At 51.1% G+C, this 20,786-nt stretch overlaps 2 protein-coding genes across 13 annotated transcripts; one reads left to right on the top strand and one right to left on the bottom strand.

Moving 5' to 3' along the window:
- Positions 1–3,907: 3,907 nt before the first annotated feature.
- LOC148650028 (retinol dehydrogenase 8) lies at positions 3,908–13,033 on the bottom strand. Of its 11 annotated transcripts, none has more exons than XM_088603394.1 (9): positions 11,827–13,033; positions 9,449–9,507; positions 8,294–8,457; positions 7,779–7,900; positions 7,465–7,626; positions 6,846–7,025; positions 6,127–6,220; positions 5,736–5,919; positions 3,908–5,448 (listed from the first exon to the last, which is right to left on the bottom strand). In XM_088603394.1, the coding sequence occupies exons 4-9, from the start codon at positions 7,873–7,875 to the stop codon at positions 5,233–5,235; spliced, it is 933 nt and encodes a 310-aa protein (XP_088459520.1). In that variant the 5' UTR covers positions 7,876–7,900; positions 8,294–8,457; positions 9,449–9,507; positions 11,827–13,033; the 3' UTR covers positions 3,908–5,232. The 11 variants fall into 11 exon arrangements, with proteins under 11 accessions (XP_088459520.1, XP_088459519.1, XP_088459521.1 ...); XM_088603393.1 differs by lacking the exon at positions 11,827–13,033 and adding an exon at positions 10,521–10,636; XM_088603395.1 differs by lacking the exon at positions 11,827–13,033 and adding an exon at positions 10,442–10,626 and having other exon boundaries at positions 7,779–7,895.
- On the top strand, positions 11,213–19,773 carry shfl (shiftless antiviral inhibitor of ribosomal frameshifting). Of its 2 annotated transcripts, none has more exons than XM_088603386.1 (9): positions 11,213–11,439; positions 13,029–13,164; positions 13,948–13,997; positions 14,328–14,411; positions 15,457–15,501; positions 17,066–17,221; positions 18,008–18,111; positions 18,448–18,596; positions 18,955–19,773. In XM_088603386.1, the coding sequence occupies exons 1-9, from the start codon at positions 11,407–11,409 to the stop codon at positions 19,176–19,178; spliced, it is 981 nt and encodes a 326-aa protein (XP_088459512.1). In that variant the 5' UTR covers positions 11,213–11,406; the 3' UTR covers positions 19,179–19,773. The 2 variants fall into 2 exon arrangements, with proteins under 2 accessions (XP_088459512.1, XP_088459514.1); XM_088603388.1 differs by having other exon boundaries at positions 11,214–11,439; positions 15,460–15,501.
- Positions 19,774–20,786: the final 1,013 nt, after the last annotated feature.

The raw sequence follows: 20,786 nt of genomic DNA, 5'->3' as shown, positions 1-20,786 counted from the left end.
ACTGGAATGATCTCGCTGATCTCCTTTGCCAAGCTATTCCAGCACAGGGCCCGCCGGAGTCCCGGCTCACAGCGCTCTCAACTTGGGGTACCGCACGGCGGTCCACGGCGGGGGGGGGGGGGTGTGTTGGGGTTGAGGCGGAGCCCCGTCTTTTTTTCTGAGTAACAAGTAGCTCGGAAATGGGAAATGGCAGGCAACGTATGTATTTATTTTTTAAATCGTAGGTGGTAGCCTTTAAAAAAAAAAAATATCTGAGATGGGTCATCTCTGTAATTATAAGACGTATTTTTTTTACTTCATTCCAGAAGAACCAGGCCTCCTCTTACAGCTTGTTTGCCTCTTCGGAAACTATCGTTTGCAACCCGGATCACCTTTGCTAGGTCTCTGCACATGATTGCTAGTAGTAGTAACCCGAATCCAAAGTGCAGTTTGTTACAGTTTGTTTGTGTGGTCCAGGTGGCTGTTCTATTTCAACAAAGAAAAGTTTGAACAGGACTAGATTACTGTACTTCTCCTTTCATGTGCAACTCAGTCCAGCCACACTTCAAGTGTTTTTATTTATATGTACCTGTATATACATGTTTTTTTGTGTGTTATTTGGTTTTACAGGGCATTTGATTCATGGGATTAAAAAAATCTTGAGAAACGTAGTTTATGAACATGAGCACCCATAGTGCTTCAGAGTTTCTGTCAAGCTCCCAGAATTGTATGGTTAACTCTTTACCGTACCTCTTCCTGGATTTTGATCTTATCTATAAAATGGAAAATATCAGTGCAGCAGGTTTGGCGCTGGTGTGGGACGCTTTAGAAATCGGCCTGTTAAAGCACCTGGAAGCACGGGATTGGTGTCGAGTCCTAAAGACCACACGCCAGGGTGATCCAGAACCATGCCTTCCTAACTTCCTCTTAAAAGACACAGGGCCAGCAGAGACAGCCTTGTTCTCTTTCCTTTCCTGTACGCCAGCGCTTCTCGGTCCTGGTCCTTGGGGACCCCTGTGTCTGCTGGGGTTCATTCGCCGCCAGTGCTGCCTGCAGCCTGGAACTGATCTGCTTACGGGTGTAGACCCTCTTCTGCACTCAGTCCTCAATTTCTGACCCCCCCCCCCAGTTAAAGTGCATTATTTTCAGCAACTTGTGCCCACAGACCTTTTTGCAGTTTCTGCTCCACTTGCTAATTAAGAATGCGCTGGCTTATCTCTGGATGAACATTTCGTAGTAGGCAATCAGTTGAAGAGGAACAAACACAGGAGGGGGATGACCCTGTACCAGACACGCCCGCGGTGAGTCAGGGCTTTTTCTTTGGATTAAATCCTCAATGCCTTAGCACGGGGTTCATACCAACTACAAGTCTCATGCAGCTTCTTCAGTGCTGACAGCAAATTAAAAAAACAACTCTCACAGAAAATGAAGATAATTTGGCACTGGGGATGAGGGGCTCGGCCAGGAAGATGTATATGAGCACTGCAGGACCAGGATGAGAGAATCACTGTTCTATGCCAGTAAAAGGCCCTTGAAATCAGAGATGAGCTGAGTTGCGAAAAGGCACCACCAGCTCTGCACTTGCAAAGCTATGCATTCGTGTAAAAATGGTGTACATATATTATAAATAGATCTGAAGATAAATGTATCATTTACTGTGCTAATCCTGCAGGACAGCCAGGAAGACTGTGCTTGAAGAAACAAAAATCAAGAAGCCAACGTGTACAAATTCTGTACTTTTGCCCTGCTTTTGTAAAATGAAATTAAGCTCTTACAGCAAAAGATGGGGTGTAAATGTTTCCAAGGCCAGAAAGGCGTTGTTTTGAGCAGGACGGCCGGCCCACTTGTGTGTGTGTTTGCGTTCGGACTGTGCTATAGCCCATGAGATGGTTGTTTCAGTTCTTCTCCTGCAGCCTCCCAAACCCTGTCCCACCCTCCCGCACAAAACAGTCCCGCTGTCCTCACTGGACCAAGGCGCTGGGACTCTCCTGCTGCACGCAGTACTTACTGAACCAGATGGGCTCGGCCAGCTGCCGCCACTGTGCCGTGATTCAGAGTCCACAACTGCGGCTCGCAGACAGCGACGCCCACTGCAGGGCCGTGTCTCCGCCCGACGTCACTGCTGCCGTCCCTGCCTCAGTCGCCCCTCTGTAGTGGGCGGAAACAAACAGTCCCGTGTCGGCAATGGACTCTGTGACAGCTGGTGACCAGGAGGCGCATCTCGGAGAGAACCCAATACTGGTAGACTGCAGGCAAGGAATTCCCTAAATAGGTAAAAAAGCTTGTTACGCTACAGCGAGCCGCTTGTATTCTGGCCGTTCAGCTATGATCTTCAACCTTGTCCTCAGGAGACTAGAATTTCTGGGTTTCATTCACCGAGCTGTGAAGTACTCAGAATCTTAGCTGGATCCAAGCCGATGCTTTTAGAGCCTGGTGGGATTGCTTGGAGCTCATTTGGCCCGTGGAAATGTAAACCACCACAGAACCACTGTGGTTCTGTGTGGAGGTGGATCAGGATCAGGACGATCCGGCTCTAGTCCTGCAGGGCAGGTGTGTCTGCAGGTTTTCCATGTCTCTGTAAGGAGCCAGGTACTGTTAAGCTGGGAAGAAGTTGCCCGGGAAGTTGGTCCAGTTAAGCCCATCTGAAATGAAAACCTACAGCAAGACCAGCATTCCAGGCCCGGAGCTGGACCCCTCTGAGCCTGTTAAATGAGTTGGACCTCAGGAACTGCATGACTTCAGACCTGGAGGGCTAAAAGGCTTCATTGTTTTCTTTCCACCCATGTCCTTCATTACCTAACTGAGCTCAGTATTTGCTTAATTTTTCAAAAGTGTTTGCAAGACCTGAAGGCTTTCCTTGTTTTCGAGCAAAGCCTGCGGGCCGCGGCCCTCGAAGACCAGAGCTGGTCTGTCACTCCTGTACCTCCTTAGTATTTGTGAACCAGGCGATGAGTTGTTGATCTGCTCTGTGGCCCTAGTTTCTCTTTAGACAAAGTGAATGAATTGCCAGGGTAATAATGTAAAGAGCCCATTTTCAGAAGTGGGTGGTGTGACACCCAGTTTCAGGCTCATGCACACGGTTCAGGGGGCGGCAGGTGTTGCAGTGTTCGTGGTTCGATAGCTTTAATTGTCTCGGAGTTGGACGGAGAGTACGTCTGGGAGCATGCTTCTCAGTGTGTCTGCACATAGTATGTGTGATGGGACATTTTACAGTGTGCAATGGTTTTTTCTTTCTTGAGTGCTGTTGATTTTAAGAATCCTGTTTTTTTTATTGCTGGTTGGAAGGTCTATGCAGCATCCAAAGCACTGGTGTCCAAGTGCTACTTCCTGTATAAGAAAAGTACTTTGTATGATTCCTTTAAAGTATTACAACTTGGATCACTTTTTGTGATATTTTTCTTGATGTATAAAGCTACTCAGATGTGCTGTGTATAACTAATGTGCACATGTGGAAATAAATCTAATTTAAAAAAATAATGAGCAGTCCTACAATTCTACAGTACACTGACACAGCCCAGTCACAGGGCTCTGGACTCTTCTAGTCCCTGTGGAGTCCAGGACACTGACACAGCACAGTCACAGGGCTCTGGACTCTTCTAGTCCCTGTGGAGTCCAGGACACTGACAAAGCCCAGTCACAGGGCTCTGGACTCTTCTAGTCCCTGTGGAGTCCAGGACACTGACACAGGGCAGATTTTGGATTTTTTGCCTTTTTAATCACTGCAATGAAAAATATATTTTTTAAATACTAAGCTATACAAACACTTTTGCAAAATGCTTTTTAAAACTAGTTTAATGTTTAATGATGGCAGGAACCTTATTCATTTTTAATTAAAAACTTTTTATTTTTTATTTTAAAAAAAGCCAAATAGGTGTGAGGGCACTGTCCAAAAACATTGGTTGTGAGGGTGATTACAAATACAAGGTGCTGTAGTTTCAGCTTTCTTTTAATCCACCACATTGTTACAAACATTCCTTGAAATGAGGCTGATAGTACTTTCACTCCTGAGGTATTAAAATACAACACAGTTCTAACAAGGAGTCATGGATTATACTGCAAAAGAGTACCTAGAATCCTGTGCAATGTCAAGAAAGCACAATTATTTTAAAACGTCTAATGTCTGCAGTTTAATGGCCAGGCCCACTGAAAATAAACTTAAACCTCTAACATGTAAACCTGTGGTCAGTCATCACACACTACTGACGTTTTAATTTATTGATTGACCTAACTTTGTACTTGGGCAAGCCTGTAAGAAAACTCTAGCTCTGTTTTCGGTAGTCCAGCCTCTGTGGAAAATCTTGGGAAAAATCCACAGAACTTCCTGTCCTGAAGGGCTCCAGTTCCCACGGGGCCACGTGTCCCAGACCATCGCTGCTTCCAGGCGACCTGACAAGCCGGCGGCAGACGCAGACTGATGGAATCGGCACAAGGAGCGGACCGGACCAGAACCCATTCCTAGACGTCCACCGGACCGGACCAGACCACGGCAGCTTGAGGCCAGGGCAGCAGCTTTTCAACCTTCACGTCCCGCAGGAAAAAGCTTTGTTTTGTTTTTTTCCCCTGCTGTTCTTGATACGTCCTGATCTAGTAAACAGGATCCTGGCAGCAAACCGGACCAGGGACAGCAGAGGGGCGGTTTCATCAGGGGCCCGCTCACTACGCCACCCTCGGCTCAACCGTCCCGCGACGAGCTCCTAGTTGCGGAGACGGGTGCTCGGTGGTGAAGGCTGGGCCCTGCGGTTTGGCCAGATGGGTTCCAGTGACAGACTGAAGGAACTCCCTCTTTTAGGTGCGCGGCACGCTTTTCTGGACACCTGTTAGAATCCGGTGTTCCTCCAATGGCACGGATCAGCTCTGGAGGCGGGGGTGACCGGGGCCGCGGTGCCATCGCAGAACCGCGTAGCAAACTGGACAGGCGTGCTGAGAGGCCTGTTCCTCTCGCTAACGCTTCTCTTGTTCGACGTGATTGAACCACCGAAACATCGAGGCTGGCGAGGGCGCGGGAGGCGGCGCTTTAGGAACAGCCCAGCAGGACTGCGGCCTTTGAAGACCAGAGGGAAGGAGCCGTGGTGGGGGCCCGGCCCCGGCCCAGCCGACACAGGGCTCGCTCCGATTATCCCTGCGATTCCGGCTGGACGCTGCGGGACAGATCCGGGCCCGTGGTGAAGGAGGCGGGAGGGGGCGTGCCCGAGTGATGAGAGTGAGGCGACATGCCCGCGCCCCAACATCCCCCCCCCCACCCATCCCGCTGTCTCAACAGGCTTTCTTGGCGCCACGCCCGCGCAGGAGCCGGAGGAAGCCCAGGCTGGCGCTGAAGACGCGGTCGTGCTTGAAGACCATCTTGAAGAAGGCGTCCAGGGGCAGGCGCCCGCTGGGGTCGGCGTGCTTCAGCGTCGTCAGGGGGGTGTAGAGGCGGTTGGTCTGCAGCCGGAAGGGGGGGCTGTCGGCCGTGATCACCTGGAATGTTTGCTGCGATGGGAAAAAAACCGGAAAGCAAAAGCGGGGGTTATAGGCCAAGGAGACTGGAACCGCACTGGGCAGGCCAGTGACCCGCACGAGGAATATTTTTATTCCCAGAAGCCAATCAAGCGGTCAGTTAAAAGCCCCTAGATGGACAAGCACCACTCTCAGACTGCGGCACGATGGGGCAGGACTTGCCCAGCCTTCAGAGTGGGCCCATGTGTGCAAACCCGCCGCGCTGAAGGTATTTCCCTCTGTATGAGACCTAGGGGCAGCTCCTCAGCCGACTGCGCTACCTCTGCGATCTCCTCGGGGGTCTGCCCCAGCGCGGCGAAGATCTTCCGCGAGTACGGGAGGTAGACCTGCCGGAATATCCTGGCCGTCTCCTCGTCGGTGCCCGCCAGGTCCATGCCGTCCGCTTCCTCGTAGACCTTCTTCTCGAACTCCGTGATGACCGGCCCGGGCTCGATCAGGCTCATCCTGGGAAGGGGAGAGGGGGGGAAGAGGGAGGACCATTCGCTCACGCCAACTCCAAGCACAGGCGGTACCACCACCCCGGGCTGAGGAGCCTTATCCTTCTCGACCAGACGCCAGCAAACCTTAACTAGATTCCCGTGTGGGCGATCTGTGGAATGCTCTGGAATCCAGGAAAGCTCTGGGGTTGGAGAGCAGAGGCCCCGCACTCACCTAATGTTGAATTTGAGGGCCTGCACCGCCAGACTCTCGCAGAAACCCTCCACCGCGAACTTGGAGGCGGAGTAAACGTCGTTGAAGAGAAGACCTGGGGCCCCCGGGGGAAGATGGGTTCGGATGAGAGGATAAGAAAGAGAGACGAGGAGAGAAAATTAGCTGTGCCCCTGGAGGGCTGCAGGAAGTCACAGGGCAGTTCCCAGACAGCTGATGTTGAATCTTCCGAAAAGGCCTCTTCTGAAGGAATACCAGTCACATGAAAATGGATCTTCCCCTTTTGTGCTCTGAATACTCTCATTCTCAAAGGCCTTTTATCGTCTGTGTATGGCCCTAGTGTTTCCCCAGGTTTCAAGGCAAGCACATCCATTTCATCACAGTATGCAAATGGGCCCACATGCCAGTCATACAATGCATAGCCTGGTGGGAAAAGCACCAAGGCAGCAGACCGGCTACACTGGTTACAGCCATAGTCAAGCTACAGGTCATGCCTGCCTGGGTTCTCCAGCATCAAGCTCTACAAGCTCATCAAGGTTAGCCCAAGGACCAACTTCCCTGTTGTGGAAATAATGGGCGCAGGCCACTGAGTGTTTCCCCACGAGTCCACTAGGGGGCGAATTCCTAATATTTTCACCCATGAGAAGGTAAATGTCAATTTCCTACCAATTATATGAAAGAAGCATGGACCCGCCCCCCCCTTTCCACCCCCAGCTGCCCACCCTGGATGCCCATGACGCTGCTCATCACCACGATGTGCCCGTCCTGACGCCTCTTCATGTCCGGCAGCACCTCCCTCACCAGGCGCGCCAGCCCGAAGAAGTTGGTGTCGAACAGCCGCTGCATGGCGCCGATGCTCTGGCACTCCAGCGGGCCGATCATGCCCACGCCCGCGTTGTTCACTGAGGAGAGACGCCAAGATGCCAGGGCGGCACGCACACGCACAGTAGGAGGAAATGATCGTATATCCTGTTTCAACACCACTCTGCAGGCCCGCGGGGCAAGAAGTGGTTCTACAAACTCATCACAGTGTGCCAGTCACTTCTGACTTTTTTCTCGGCTTTTTTATGTGAGAGACGCACCTCTGTGCTTCTGGAATGAAACGTACTGTAGGAAAACCGTCATTCCTGACAAGAGTTTAAACCAGTTAGGGGCTAGCGTTTACAGCTGCAGGGGACGGGGTTCCCAGAGCCCTGCTCCAGGCCAGCACACTGCTGCAGCTGTGGATCCTGAAGAATTACATTAAGACAAAGCAGATGGCATATTTCTTGCTTTTGAGCTCAACAACTTCTGCCTGGCACAAGGCCCACGTAAGGCTGTGCGCCTGTAAGTCTGTCTCACCCAGGATGTCCACCTGGCGGGAGGGGATGCTGTCCACACAGCTCCTGATGGAGTCCTCGCTGCAGGCGTCCAGCTCCTTGATCTCCAGGGTCCGGTTCAGGGCGCTCCCTGCCGCCTGCTCCAGCGGGCCTCTGCGGTCCAGATCCCTCATGGTGGCCACCACTGCCAGACGGGGGACTATGCATCAGCAAAGGCCTCCCTTACACAACTTTTACCCCCATAGCTTTTTTTTTACTGTGTGTTATTCCATGTGTAGGAATACAGCTTCTATACCGTCAGACAATAATGATGATGATACTTGAGGTGCCTCTGACCTTTGAACCTCTTCAGCTCATCCTTGGCCAGACGTACGGCCACAGCTAGCCCAATCCCCGAGGAGCAGCCTGTTACCAGCACGGTCTTGCATGCCATGGCGCCGCCCTGCTGGATGCCTATGCTACAACAGGTAAAAACACATGCCCTTTTTTTTTGTCATGATATAAATGGAAACCACGTGCTTATCAATGTTAAGTAGGCCAGGCCCCGTAAGAAAGGTATGACTTTTTTAGCACAGCACACATGATCTCGGTACAGTTCTTACTTCTAGACTCACTTGATCACTGCACATTTATCTCCAGCAACTCAACAACAATAGCTAATAAATACTGCCTATGCAGGAGTACTGTACCTCCAGCTGTAGGGAGACATTTATAATGCAATCAAGGATAATGCTAAAAATAAAGGCTGGTACAAAAAACCTTTGGTATGCAGATCACACTGATGAAAACTAACAAGCTAAAGTCCAAAACGCGTGCAGTGTGTGCAGTGCCTGTCACCGTCACATACTCACTGGGACTGCAACCCCTGTTCCTGCTTCCTCTGCAGGGTCTGGTCCGGGAAAGGAAGCTACCGGCTATCAGCGCCCCTCCTCATCCTCCAGAAAAGCAGGAGTCTCTTCCTGGAGAGCCCGGGACGGACAGCGTGCCCCCTGTGACCGGGTCACGGGGAATCGAACTGTCCAGGGAAACACAGGGCTCTATTGAGTTTCCTCCCTGTCACATGCGCACACACACACACGGACCAGTGGAGCAGCCTGATCTGGCACTAAGCCTTTAATCCTCTTTGTCCCGTCGCAGCATGGCGCGACGGAGATCCCTATGGTTACCCAGAAGGTCTTTAACCCTTTCAGGGAAGGCTGGCCTTACCGGCTCGTCTCCCGCCCTGAGGCCCGGCAACACAACTCTTAATTCCTTCCGTGAAAAGGAAGCGCTTTGTCTGCAGTGGCCTCACATTCATTAGTCACCCCCCCTTCTCCCCTTCCTGGAGGTGCCCATCGGCCCCATGAATTCTCAGCCTCCTACCAGTGGCAGCTCAGGGGCGCTGTGTGCAGGAGCTGCTGCAGTAAGAAGATGCAGAAATGGCTTTGCACACGCAGCACGCGTGTCAGGAATTCACTGTCATGGGTTTCTGGGGTGTCGCTATTGCAGAACTACCCAAGACCTGCGTTTCAGCTTCATAACACGGTTTCACCGACGTGTGTGCAGTACAGGTACCCTCTGCGAAGCAGTGTCTGTGCTCTCGTGTTGCTGCAGAGGCACACACAGAGTGGGGAGGGACACTGTACAGCCCCAGCCCAGTGACTTAATGCCCAATCAGTCAATCAGTCCTGGAGCGACATCTTGTCACAGAGCACTGATTCCGATTTCTATCGCATTTGAAAATATACAGGTTGGCCCCCCCCTCCTCCGGGCTGCCGGCTTGTGGCACCTTGAGCCATTGGAAAGCGGGGGCAATCCCTGGACGTCAGGGGCTGGGATCCTGCTTCTCAGCCGACCTGGAGACCTCTGGCCCAGTGACGTGAGTCAGGGGGTCAGCTGCGTCAGCAGGGCACCCAGGAGAGTGTGAGGGAGCGGGGAAGGCCGAGCTGGCGCCCCCCGCGCTTCAGAGGGATCGCTGCCGCTCCGGGGAGGAGGCACGCTTGGCGCGGCGGGGGAAACGAAATTACCTGAAATCGCTCACCACCCGGAGCGCCGATCTCCTCAGCCGGGGTTCGACTGCCCCTACCTGGAAGACACCCGCAAAGTCGTCACTTAACAGTTCAGCTGCAGGGAACTGCAGACGCTGCTTGGTCAGGTGTGTGTGTGTCTGTGTGTGGCTTAAGGTACAGTTTGGGTGGGAAAGAGGGCAAAATACAATGAGCATCTTCTTTTCACCAACTTGCACACGACTCAGGCACACCAGCGTGTCTTTATCTGCGATTGGGAAAACACTGAAGACATTCTGGACTTGTTGCAGCATAATCACAAAGTATTCGATATTATTGAGTTTCCTCCTTGACGCAGGATCGTGAAACGCGTTATTAAATCTTTATTTCAACATCGTATTTCAAAAACTCTCACATCCCTCTGGAAGCAGTCCTTTTTCCCTCATCCCAATAAAGACGTTAAGTAGCAGTAAAGCTGGCGTCCATATTGATTGCTGAAGCAAATTAGAAGCCGCTAATAGGCGTAAACGAAAATAACAGTGAATAACAGTACTGCCCTTACAGCGTCTATCACACTGGCAGATCATTTAAAATACAGATCATTCTGTTAGCTGTACAAGATGCCTCGTTACAACCTGGAGTCCTGGCGTAAAATAACAAGAGTTAATCTAGGTAACGCTGTATTTTTGTATTGCGGTATTACAGATTGTTTCAACAGGGAATAAACTCCGGGACTGCTAAACTAAACGGTGGTACGCATTTACTGTAATACACACGCACAGTACCCATAATTCAGGTAAATTACCTCGGTTTTAACAAATTACACCTCCGTTTACAGAGATCTAAAACTGCAGGGGCTTAAACACAATTTCACCCACCCCCACTCAAAAAAAAGAGATGCTGCTGCACTGTAAGCGCCGTTGTAACTGAGCTCGCCACAGCCAGTTCGCGTAAAAGAAGAATTTTGCCAGAACAGCAAAGTCTTTACTTCCAACCTGCGTTCTGCACGCTCACCAGAAACCGTCCATCGCTGATCGTTTATGCAAAAACTTTCCCCGTTTTGCTCTACAGAAGTTTACACGTCTGTACCCACATCGACAGCGCATCACCAGACTGGTCCTGGCTACTGTATGAACACATCAAGGCTGGCCGGAGGGCGGAGGGTGGAGAGGGGGGCTCCGAGCGAGGGCGGAGGAAACGCCGTGGGTCGCTCGGCGAGGTGCTTTCTGGGGATTGTAGTTTAATCGGTTGCGACTTCTCTCTTTTTTTACGGCTTTGTGTAGGTTTGCTTTCATTATTTCATTAATCGGGAGCTCGTTTTGTTAAAATAAAAATTCTGCGGTCCATAGTTTAGAATGACTACAAGTAAAAGTTCAAATATTGAACGTACTTTTGTAATTAAATTAGAACTCAGGGATCCGATATTTTATAAAAAAATCAGTTATAAATAAATGTCACAGTACAAATGCCAGGGTCAAGACATGAACCTGAGATGTTTACGTAGGATACAACTCCACGTTTTACCTACAGCCACGACTGGGCTTTTAAAAACTTTCTTTAAACAGAAAGACGTCGGTGTGCAGAGTCAGCATTGCGCTGTTTGCTGAGATGAAAGCACCAGAGTCGCATGGCCTCTGTAAACAGAAGAAAAAAAAAGTTAGACCCGAGCAGTCTTTGCTTTAGTCTTTACTTCGCTCGTACGAGGGAGGTATGGGGTTCGGGCTGACAGTTCATGCACGGTCCTGGCGAAATGGCGCCGCCTAGTGGCGGTAGCCGCGCTTGCGCCAGCGAGCAGTGTGAAACCGAAAGTAGGTGTGAAGGAGACGCTCGGGGCTGCAGGGCAGCGGCCGCTTCTGCAGGAGCAGGAACGCGAGCGAGTGCAAACGCAGGCCCAGCTGTTAATCGTAGCAACACCAGTCCGCAGCTGCTGCAGTGCGGCCGTGCGCGTCCGCCACACACAGTCGGCTTCAACCCGAGCCATGGCTCGCAGGCTTCAGGATGAGGTGGTGGAGGTAGGGCAGTTGGAACAATTATTTTTCCGCTTTGCTGTTCATGATTTCTTCTGCTGCATTGTGGTTTTTTTATTATTATTTCGTGGTTTGCGGACCAGTGCTTCTCGACGGCGCTTCCCGCGGTTACTTAAACCCACAGCGCAGTTCAACGGCTTATTCTGCGACTAAACTTCGGGTTTTGCCACAGCGCCACCCCTCCTGCTTGCTCGGGGGGAATCGGCGCCTGGCTGACTCCGGCAGCGTCGGCTTTCTAACCGGATACGATTGGTGTCTGTTAGGCACGTTTTTGCGGAAAACGGCTGAGAGGCCACGGTGTAACTTCACTTTGAACTCGTACAGTTCCCGCCCCCCGTTTTTTATTAAACGTACAAAAAAACTTCTCCCCACCTGTCTCTATCTGGTGTAAGACCGTCAGTCTACCGATCTGTGCGACTGTCTGTTATTTCCAAACCTGTCTCTCGGTCCGCCTAGGTTTTAGAGGAGGCTGAAAAGCGGTGACACGCAAAGAAAAAAAACATTTCTCCGAACTTCATACCGAAGTGTCACATCGTTAAACCGCCCCTCTCAGTCCATCTCCAGAGGCGCACACGCACTGACCCCAGTTCGGGTCACCGCGCTTGTGGGCGCACGTCAGATACCCCGGGCGCCTGGCTGCTACGAGGACTGTATCCCTCGGGCTGAGCTGCACAGGGAACAGGCAGGCCGGACAGCCCGGCAGGGCCCGGGTCTGTCGCCTGGCAACACCGGCACCCCTGGACGGCTGTAGTGTAGTTGGGGTAAGGAAATGACCCTCCACCTTTTATTTTTTTCTTGTTTTTTTTTCTTTTGCCGTTGCAAGCGGTGTGGAGTGCACTGGGGGAGAGAGGCGAGAGGTGGCCGGTAGCTGAGACACGGTTGTCCGGGTTTTTCCTTTGCGTTTGCGTTTTCAAAGTGTGCTGGCAAAGGTGTCCTTATGAAGCCCTGCCCTGCCAAAATGGGAGGTGTTAGCCTGGGGGTCAGTGTCCCGGACGTCTGAGAAACAGGCACCGTCCCTGTGTGGTGTCCGCGCGGACACAGACTCCTGGCGCACAGCAGTTTGACCCATTTCAGGATTCACCAGCTCTGAGGGTATGATTGGATGTGGGGATGTTGATATTGGTAACTCCTCGTCTTTGTGTGCCGTTGCCCTCCAAGTAAGGCAGCTGTGGACATCCAGCAGGCAGGAGCTGGTAAAACCTGGACTGGACCAGGGCTGCCGTGACTCGGGTCCCCAGAGGCTGAGCACCGCCGCCGTTAGGTGCTTGTTAAGCTTGTCAGTGTGTGGATGGAAGGAGCGGAGTCTGTCTCTGCAGGAGTCACAGTCGGGTCCCGGGACAGAGCGCCACCGCCGCACTGTCTGTAGAGCGAGCGACTCCACTGCGGGAAGAGGAGAGTTCATGAAGTAACAGTCCCAGCTTCCTCCTCTCTTTCCCTCGCTCCTCACTTATCTCACTCTGCCTCTCTCTCCTGCCTCCTCGCTCCTCCTCTCACCTCTCTCCTGTCTCCTCCTGTCTGCTCCTCTCTCTGACTCCCCGGAGTGACTCTGTGTGTTCCTCCTTGTCCACCTCAAGCTGGAGAAGAGTGTCCGGCGCCTGCGAGAGCAGTTCTACGGCAAGGTCTCTATCGAGGTTGCCACGGTGCTGATGCGTCGCTATGGTAACAACCACCAGCTGGTCGCCATGGATATCATCCTGATGAAGGACAGAGGTTAGGTGACAGTGTGGCTGAAGGAGGTGGCGGAGGGGGGGGGGGGGTTTAGACCTGTGACACATTGGGTTTTTCAACACAAGCAGCTTGCATTCCCTACACCAGGGGGCACACAGCTCTGGTCTTGGAGGGTCACCGGTCCTTCTTGGCTTAGCTGGATGAGGTGAACGTCTCCCCCCAAGTGACCAGCAAGACCTCCAGGACCAGAATCCCACTCCACCTGCCCTACACGGTCGCCCCCAATCGTGACCCGCTGTAGCGAAGCTTGGTGACTCCGGCCCCTGAAGTGGTGCACATGATGAGTCCGCCCTGGGAGAGGCCCACATGCAGCAAAAAGATCTGAGACGCACAGGAAGACGGCGTGAAAATCCGAGAATGTGCCGTGCTGGTGACCTGTCGCCAGCAAGGGTGGTTGAGAAAGCCAGCGAATCGCCCGCCCTGAAACGGAAGGCACAGGGATTTGGTTTTGCAGTGGAATTGCACACTGTAAAGTCAGGCTTTTTAGTTCCTGGCCTTCCTTTCCCTCAAAACAAGAGTACTGGTCCCCCCTGGTGGCAGACAGGAGAGATGAGGTCACAGGGATTGTGGCGGGTCCGCACAGGCAGTCAGTCGCTGGAGCCGCTGGCGGTGCAGCCGGATCCAGGGGGCTGTGGCCTGGGAGCTGGCGTGGGCGTGGTGCTCCCGGCCCGCCGGGTCTGCTGGCCCCCTAGGTCTGGCCAGGGCCTCTGTGTGCGGTCAGCCGGGTGGACGGGCTGCTCATCATGGTCTCTCCCTTCTGCGCAGGGCTGGACGAAGAGGACATGATGTGCTTGAAGAGAGACGCGGTGGTCAGGGTAAAGCTCCTTCCCAGAGTGCACTGGGGCTGCCTGGAGGAAGGGAGGGGGGAGAGTAGAAGCATGGAGGGGCAGGACAGGGGTAGAGAGAGGGAGGAAAGGGGCAAGAGAGGACACGGAAAAAATAGAGAAGGAAGAAGGGGAATGCTGGTGTTCAGCTGAGCTGAAACGTGTGTGTGTGTGTGTGTGTGTGGGGGGGGTTACTGTTTCACTGTAGACGACCTCCTGCTCTGTGGGTCGGCGTCAGTCTGGTCCGAGGGCCGTGCCTGTGTCCGCTCTCACGTCCCTCTGTTTTCTACCCCCTGCCTGTGTGCGCCCGTCCCGTTTCAGAACGTTGTTCAGAAGCTCCAGGCAGAAGAGCAGTCCCAGGAGCTCGCCCCAGGCCCGGCCCCAGCCCCGCCCAGGGGCCCGCAGGTACGCTGGCGGCCCTGCAGGGTCACGCTGCGGTTGCACAATACGCGAGATGAACAAAGAGGCTTTATCTACTCGCTTTAGAGAAACAAAGCGGCTGTTGTTGGTCCTGTTCCAGTATCATGCAGTGGCACACAGGGGCAGGGACACTTCTGGTGTTGGTGGAGAGCAGGGACAGAAAAACATGAAGGGGTGCACCCTGGCTGCTTGAATCAGCTTCTTTTCATGGAGCGAGTATCTGGCTTCCCAGAACTTTATTTACAAGGGCAGTCAAGGGTAGAGCTGCAGACGTGTAACTGGTGGTCTGTGGGTTTGAGTCCCCATAGCAGCACCCTAGAGGGAGGTACTGTACCCCCTTTTGCTGCTGTCAACCCATTAGTATGAAAAGTAACCAGCGTGGCCGGAGGGGAACCCTGCGAGAGATTAGCATCCTCCAGGTCCATCCATCCTCTGGTCCAGGGGCCAGTCTCACTTAATGCTGCAGAAGCCGTGGTGACCTCTGACCTCTCCCTAGGCTGGAGCATGGTATTTTCTGCTATTTTACTGACCAGATACAGTGCTATCAGTCTAGATTTCAGTGAAACAACAGACGCACTGATCCATGACAAGTGAGCTCTAGCACAAGGGATTCATGTCCTCAACCATCCTGGAAGCAGACTGAACATGTGGGAGAAAATCAGTGGGAATACAATCTGAAGTGTAGAACAATCCTGCAGACTTTCGTAAATGCCATACCAGGGATGCAGTTACTGTTATGACGCTTTTATTTAGTGTAATCTGGAAGGCGTTTCATGCAGTCTGGAGGCGTATCAATTGACATTATCTCTCAGCCTGAAACCAATGCATATTAAAGACCTGCGCAATACTCCACCTGTGAGGACCTTGCTCCTGGGATGAGTCTGATGTGGTGGAGATATACAGTATGTGGGCTAGTCCTGATGTTCCTGCAGCACAGCTGTGTTACATTACCGGAAAGGTGACGCTGTGCAGGATGTGGCAACAGGTCCTTGGCAATGGACCTCCATGTGGTTAATCTGTTTCTCTCCAGCAGATCGCCCAGAAGAGGACTCCCGTCGACGATGGTGATATTAAGGTAAGGACTGGCTTTACTATTTTTGTAAGAGTTTAGGGACTGGGATACGAGTGCACGTTAATCACTCATTGGTACAGTATTAGCGCACACATCACTTATTGGAAGAGTATCAATGCACACATCACTTACTGGAAGAGTATCAGTGCACACATTAACCTGTCATTGGAACAGTATAAGCACACACATTAATCACTCATTGGAACAGTATTAGTGTGCACATTAATCACTCATTGGAACAGTATTAGTGTGCACATTTATCACTCTTTGGAACAGTATTAGTGCACACATTACTCATTGGAACAGTTTTAGCGCACACACTAATCACTCATTGGAACAGTATTAGTGCGCATATTAATCACTCATTGGAACAGTATTAGTGTGCACATTAATCACTCATTGGAACAGTATTAGTGCACACATTAATCACTCTTTGGAACAGTATTAGTGCACACATTTATCACTCATTGGAACAGTATTAGTGCACACATTTATCACTCTTTGGAACAGTATTAGTGCGCACATTTATCACTCTTTGGAACAGTATTAGTGCGCACATTAATCACTCATTGGAACAGTATTAGTGCGCATATTAATCACTCATTGGAACAGTATTAGTGCACACATTAATCACTCATTGGAACAGTATTAGTGCACACATTAATCACTCATTGGAACAGTATTAGTGCGCACATTAATCACTCTTTGGAACAGTATTAGTGCACACATTAATCACTCATTGGAACAGTATTAGTGCGCACATTAATCACTCATTGGAACAGTATTAGTGTGCACATTAATCACTCATTGGAACAGTATTAGTGTGCACATTAATCACTCATTGGGACAGTATTAGTGCGCACATTAATCACTCATTGGAACAGTATTAGTGCACACATTAATCACTCTTTGGAACAGTATTAGTGCACACATTTATCACTCTTTGGAACAGTATTAGTGCGCACATTAATCACTCATTGGAACAGTATTAGTGTGCACATTAATCACTCATTGGAACAGTATTAGTGTGCACATTAATCACTCATTGGAACAGTATTAGTGCGCACATTAATCACTCATTGGAACAGTATTAGTGTGCACATTAATCACTCATTGGAACAGTATTAGTGTGCACATTAATCACTCTTTGGAACAGTATTAGTGCACACATTAATCACTCATTGGAACAGTATTAGTGCGCATATTAATCACTCATTGGAAAAGTATTAGTGCACACATTAATCACTCATTGGAACAGTATTAGTGTGCACATTTATCACTCTTTGGAACAGTATTAGTGCACACATTACTCATTGGAACAGTTTTAGCGCACACATTAATCATTGGAACAGTATTAGTGCGCAAATTTATCACTTTGGAACAGTATTAGTGCACACATTAATCACTCATTGGAACAGTATTAGTGCACACATTTATCACTCTTTGGAACAGTATTAGTGCACACATTAATCACTCATTGTAACAGTATTAGTGCACACATTAATCACTCACTGGAAGAGCATCGTTCTTCACGGGGAAGGTGTGCTTGTGTGTCTCTGGCTGGCAGGAGATCGCTGATCGCCTGCGCTGCCTGCCGCTCACCGAAAAGAACGTGCAGATGTTCAATAACGCCCAGCGCCACTTCTTCCCTTCTGAAACCTGCCAGTTCGCCTGCCAGCCCTGCGACAAGGACTGGTGGCGCCGTGTGCCACAGCGGAAGAAGGTAGGATCACTGGATCAGGGTAGGATCAGCGGAAGAAAATAGGATCAGCAGATTAGGATAGGATCAGCAGATCAGAGTAGGATCAGCAGAAGAAAGCAGGATCAGCGGAAGAGAGTAGGATCAGCAGAAGAAAGCAGGATCAGCAGATCAGGGTAGGATCAGCGGAAGCAGGTAGGATCATTAGATCAGGGCCAGACATATCCTGGATCCCAGACAGATCCCAGGTGTGTTTCCTAGACCTCCTGGGAAAAACTAAGGTTGCTGCTGGAAGAGGTGTTAGTGGTGTCAGCAGGGGGCGCTCACCCTGCGGTCCATGTGGGTCCTAAAGCCCCAGTATAGTGATGGGGACACTATACTGTAAACAGGTGCCGTCCTTCGGATGAGACGTAAAACCGAGGTCCTGACTCTGTGGTCATTAAAAATCCCAGGGCGCTTCTCGAAAAGAGTAGGGGTGTAACCCCGGTGTCCTGGCCAAATTTCCCATTGGCCCTTACCAATCATGGCCTCCTAATAATCCCCCTCTATGAATTGGCTACATTACTCTGCTCTCCTCCCCACTGAGAGCTGGTGTGTGGTGAGTGTACTGGCGCACTATGGCTGCCATTGCATCATCCAGGTGGGGCTGCACATTGGTGGTGGTGGAGGGGAGTCCCCATTACCTGTAAAGCGCTTTGAGTGGAGTGTCCAGAAAAGCGCTATATAAGTGTAAGCTATTATTATTATTATTATTATTATTATTATTATTATTATTATAACATTCCCCCCCGTTTCCCCTGTGTGTCCCAGGTGTCTCGCTGTCATGGATGCAGGATGAAGTATGACCCTGTGCCCCCTAATCTAATGTGGGGCCTCGCAGAGTTTCACTGCCACCGCTGTAACCGCACCTTCAGGTAAAGAAAGACCTCGTGTGCTTAAAAGCAGTGTGTAGGGCACTTTTACATACATTGTTTATCACTTCACTTCTGCAACAGTGATAGCTCGAATTACTGTGTGGGCTAGTCCCAGCAGAGTAATGTCCTTATTTCCTCCTCTAGTCACTCTACTGTATATGTGAGAAGTGGAACACTCCTGAGTCGAGCTTTTTCTCTCCCAGCTGAGCTCGGGCTCTCTTCCTAGCGCCCCCCTTGTGCCACAAACACGCAGCTGCATTCTGGCGTGTCGGGTCGTGGGCAGAAAGTGTTTCTCTACGGCCCCTCCCCCCTGCCCACTTCGTTTTGTCCCACCAGAGGTTTCGGGAGGATGGACGTAGGCTCCCCCTGCTACACCTGCCACATCCCGATTTTACCCATCCGGATCCTGCCCCCCCGGCGCAGCAACGGCCCAAGACAAAGGAACCAGCACAGCTGCTGCGCTGAGGACTGCTACAACCGGCAGGGTAAAGAGAGCACCCGCGGGAGGGCCTGTCCTCTGTATCACTGAATATCTGTATGCTCATATTATAATTGTAATCAATTACTCAGTTTCCTGCATTTATGGTGTTTTAAAGTTAGTGTTTTACAACCCAAGTTTGACTTAAAGGGCACTGTCAGAATGTCATCGGGATTCCCATTGCACAGCAGTCTGATCCCTTCCAGGTTTTCCTACAGGCAGAGACATGGAATAAATACACCCAGAGTGTCTTGTGCTGAACTGCTGCAATGGATTTCCGCAGCTGTGCAATAGGGAATCTGATGGCCCTCCATTTCCGAGCCTGGCGCCTTTTATTTTGAGGGGTCTCCCTCTGTGTCTCTCAGAGCCCCACGTTCCCGGGACGGAGTGCGTGCACCCCCGCAGCCGGACGAGGAATCACAAGCCACGGGTGGTGAACCCCAGCCCCCTGCACGCCAGCTCGGGCTCCACGGTGGCCACCTGTCTGAGCCAGGGCAGCCTGTACGACCTCTACCAGCTCATCATGGATGACATCTGCGAGGAGGAAGAGGGGGGGGGCGGGGCCAGCAGTGGCAGCAGTACCCAATAGGAGCTGGGGTCTGCCTGCTGTGGGTCTTGGAGGGGGTGGGGCTACAGGAACCTGTTCCGCCTCTCCAACACAGACACACAATCAAGAGCCTGGATCACAGCAGACCCTTCCTGCCTGCCCAGCATTGGCAAGCCAGGAGCCCGTATGGGTAGCAGCAAGGAAAGCTCAGAGACACAAAGCATGAACTGGCCTGCAGCTGGGTACGGAGGGGCGGGTGGACGTGGTGACATGATCCCTGCTATAGAGGAGCTCTCCTGCACAGTGACTGCCCTGCTGTGGGCTGTCTCCACTTCCACACCTGGCTCATACATCTGTGCACGCCTGTGTGTTGTTGGGTGTCAAGCAGGAGTGTGTGTGCAGGTCTGTGTTGTTGTGTGTTGTTGGTGTCCAGCAGGAGTGTGTGGTGCAAGTGTGTGTTGCTCTTGTCCTTTTCAAGCTTCCTTGAAAACTGTTCTAGGAGAGTCAGGACCCTCCTGGCACTCAAAAGTACAAGAGAAAATACATTGTTGGATTTGTACCTTTTGTAAAGACTGACAGTCTTTATTGCAATAAACATGCTTGAAATTAAAAGAAAAATACTCAGAATTTAAACAAATCTGCATCGATCAAAGTTTTCTAACAGCTGAGTTGAGCTGAGTGGATACACTGACCATGCTCAGGAAAACGGAGGAGGAAGGTGTTTAACTCCACTGAACTCTCCCTTCACCATGAAGTCATTGTGTTGAACTGCACTGAACTCTCTTCACCCTGATGTCAGTGTTTAACTGCACCGAACTCTCTTCACCCTGATTTCACTGTGTTTAACTCCACTGAACTCTCTCTTCACCCTGATTCACTGTGTTTAACTGCACTGAACTGTCCTCACCCTGATTCACTGTGTTTTACTGCACTGAACTCTCTCTTCACACTGATTTCACTGTGTTTAACTGCACTGAACTCTCTCTTCACCCTGATTCACCATGTTTAACTGCACTAAACTCTCTCTTCACCCTGATTTCACAGTGTTTAACTGCACTGAACTGTCCTCACCCTGATTCACTGTTTAACTGCACTGAACTGTCCTCACCCTGATTCACTGTGTTTAACTGCACTGAACTCTCTCTTCACCCTGATTCACCGTGTTTAACTGCACTGACCTCTCTTCACCCTGAGTTCACCGTGTTTAACTGCACTGAACTCTCTTCACCCTGATTTCACTGTGTTTAACTGCACTGACCTCTCTCTTCACCCTGATTCACCGTGTTAAACTCCACTGAACTGTCCTCACTCTGATTCACTGTGTTTAATAACTGCCCCGCGCTGCGGTACAAGACTGAGAGGAAAGGGCGGGAGGAGGGAGAAGGAACACACGGTGGTGTTGGTACTCCGTTGGGCCCCTGAGCAAGGCCCTTAACCCCAACTGCTCCAGGGGCGCTGTACAATGGCTGACCCTGTGCTCTGACACCTGGTCTGTGTGTCTCATGGAGAGCATGCTGGGGTATGTGAAAAGATAATTCCTAATGCAAGAAATTGTAAAGGGTTAATAAAGTGATATTATTTTTTTAAAAAAAGTTGGGTGCCGATAACAAGGGGTTAGATAAAAGGGGGTGGGGAGGGCTGGACTCTTGA

Source organism: Lepisosteus platostomus, chromosome 13, assembly GCF_059453375.1.
Source record: "Lepisosteus platostomus isolate fLepPlt1 chromosome 13, fLepPlt1.hap1, whole genome shotgun sequence".
In the NCBI taxonomy this organism is placed as follows: Eukaryota; Metazoa; Chordata; class Actinopteri; order Semionotiformes; family Lepisosteidae; genus Lepisosteus; species Lepisosteus platostomus.
Note: the sequence above shows the minus strand (reverse complement) of the source record. Positions and strands in the feature narration are given on the sequence as shown.

Excerpts from the sequence above, each read along its gene's own strand:
- LOC148650028 (XM_088603394.1), bottom strand. The coding sequence starts at position 7,875 with ATGGCATGCAAGACCGTGCTGGTAACAGGCTGCTCCTCGGGGATTGGG. Across the intron at positions 6,221-6,845 it reads CAGCGTCATGGGCATCCAGG|GTCTTCTCTTCAACGACGTT; the intron begins GTGGGCAGCTGG and ends CGGGGGCCCCAG. Across the intron at positions 5,920-6,126 it reads GCCCTCAAATTCAACATTAG|GATGAGCCTGATCGAGCCCG; the intron begins GTGAGTGCGGGG and ends TCCCCTTCCCAG.
- shfl (XM_088603386.1), top strand. The coding sequence starts at position 11,407 with ATGGCTCGCAGGCTTCAGGATGAGGTGGTGGAG. Across the intron at positions 13,165-13,947 it reads CATCCTGATGAAGGACAGAG|GGCTGGACGAAGAGGACATG; the intron begins GTTAGGTGACAG and ends CCTTCTGCGCAG. Across the intron at positions 14,412-15,456 it reads CCCCGCCCAGGGGCCCGCAG|CAGATCGCCCAGAAGAGGAC; the intron begins GTACGCTGGCGG and ends GTTTCTCTCCAG.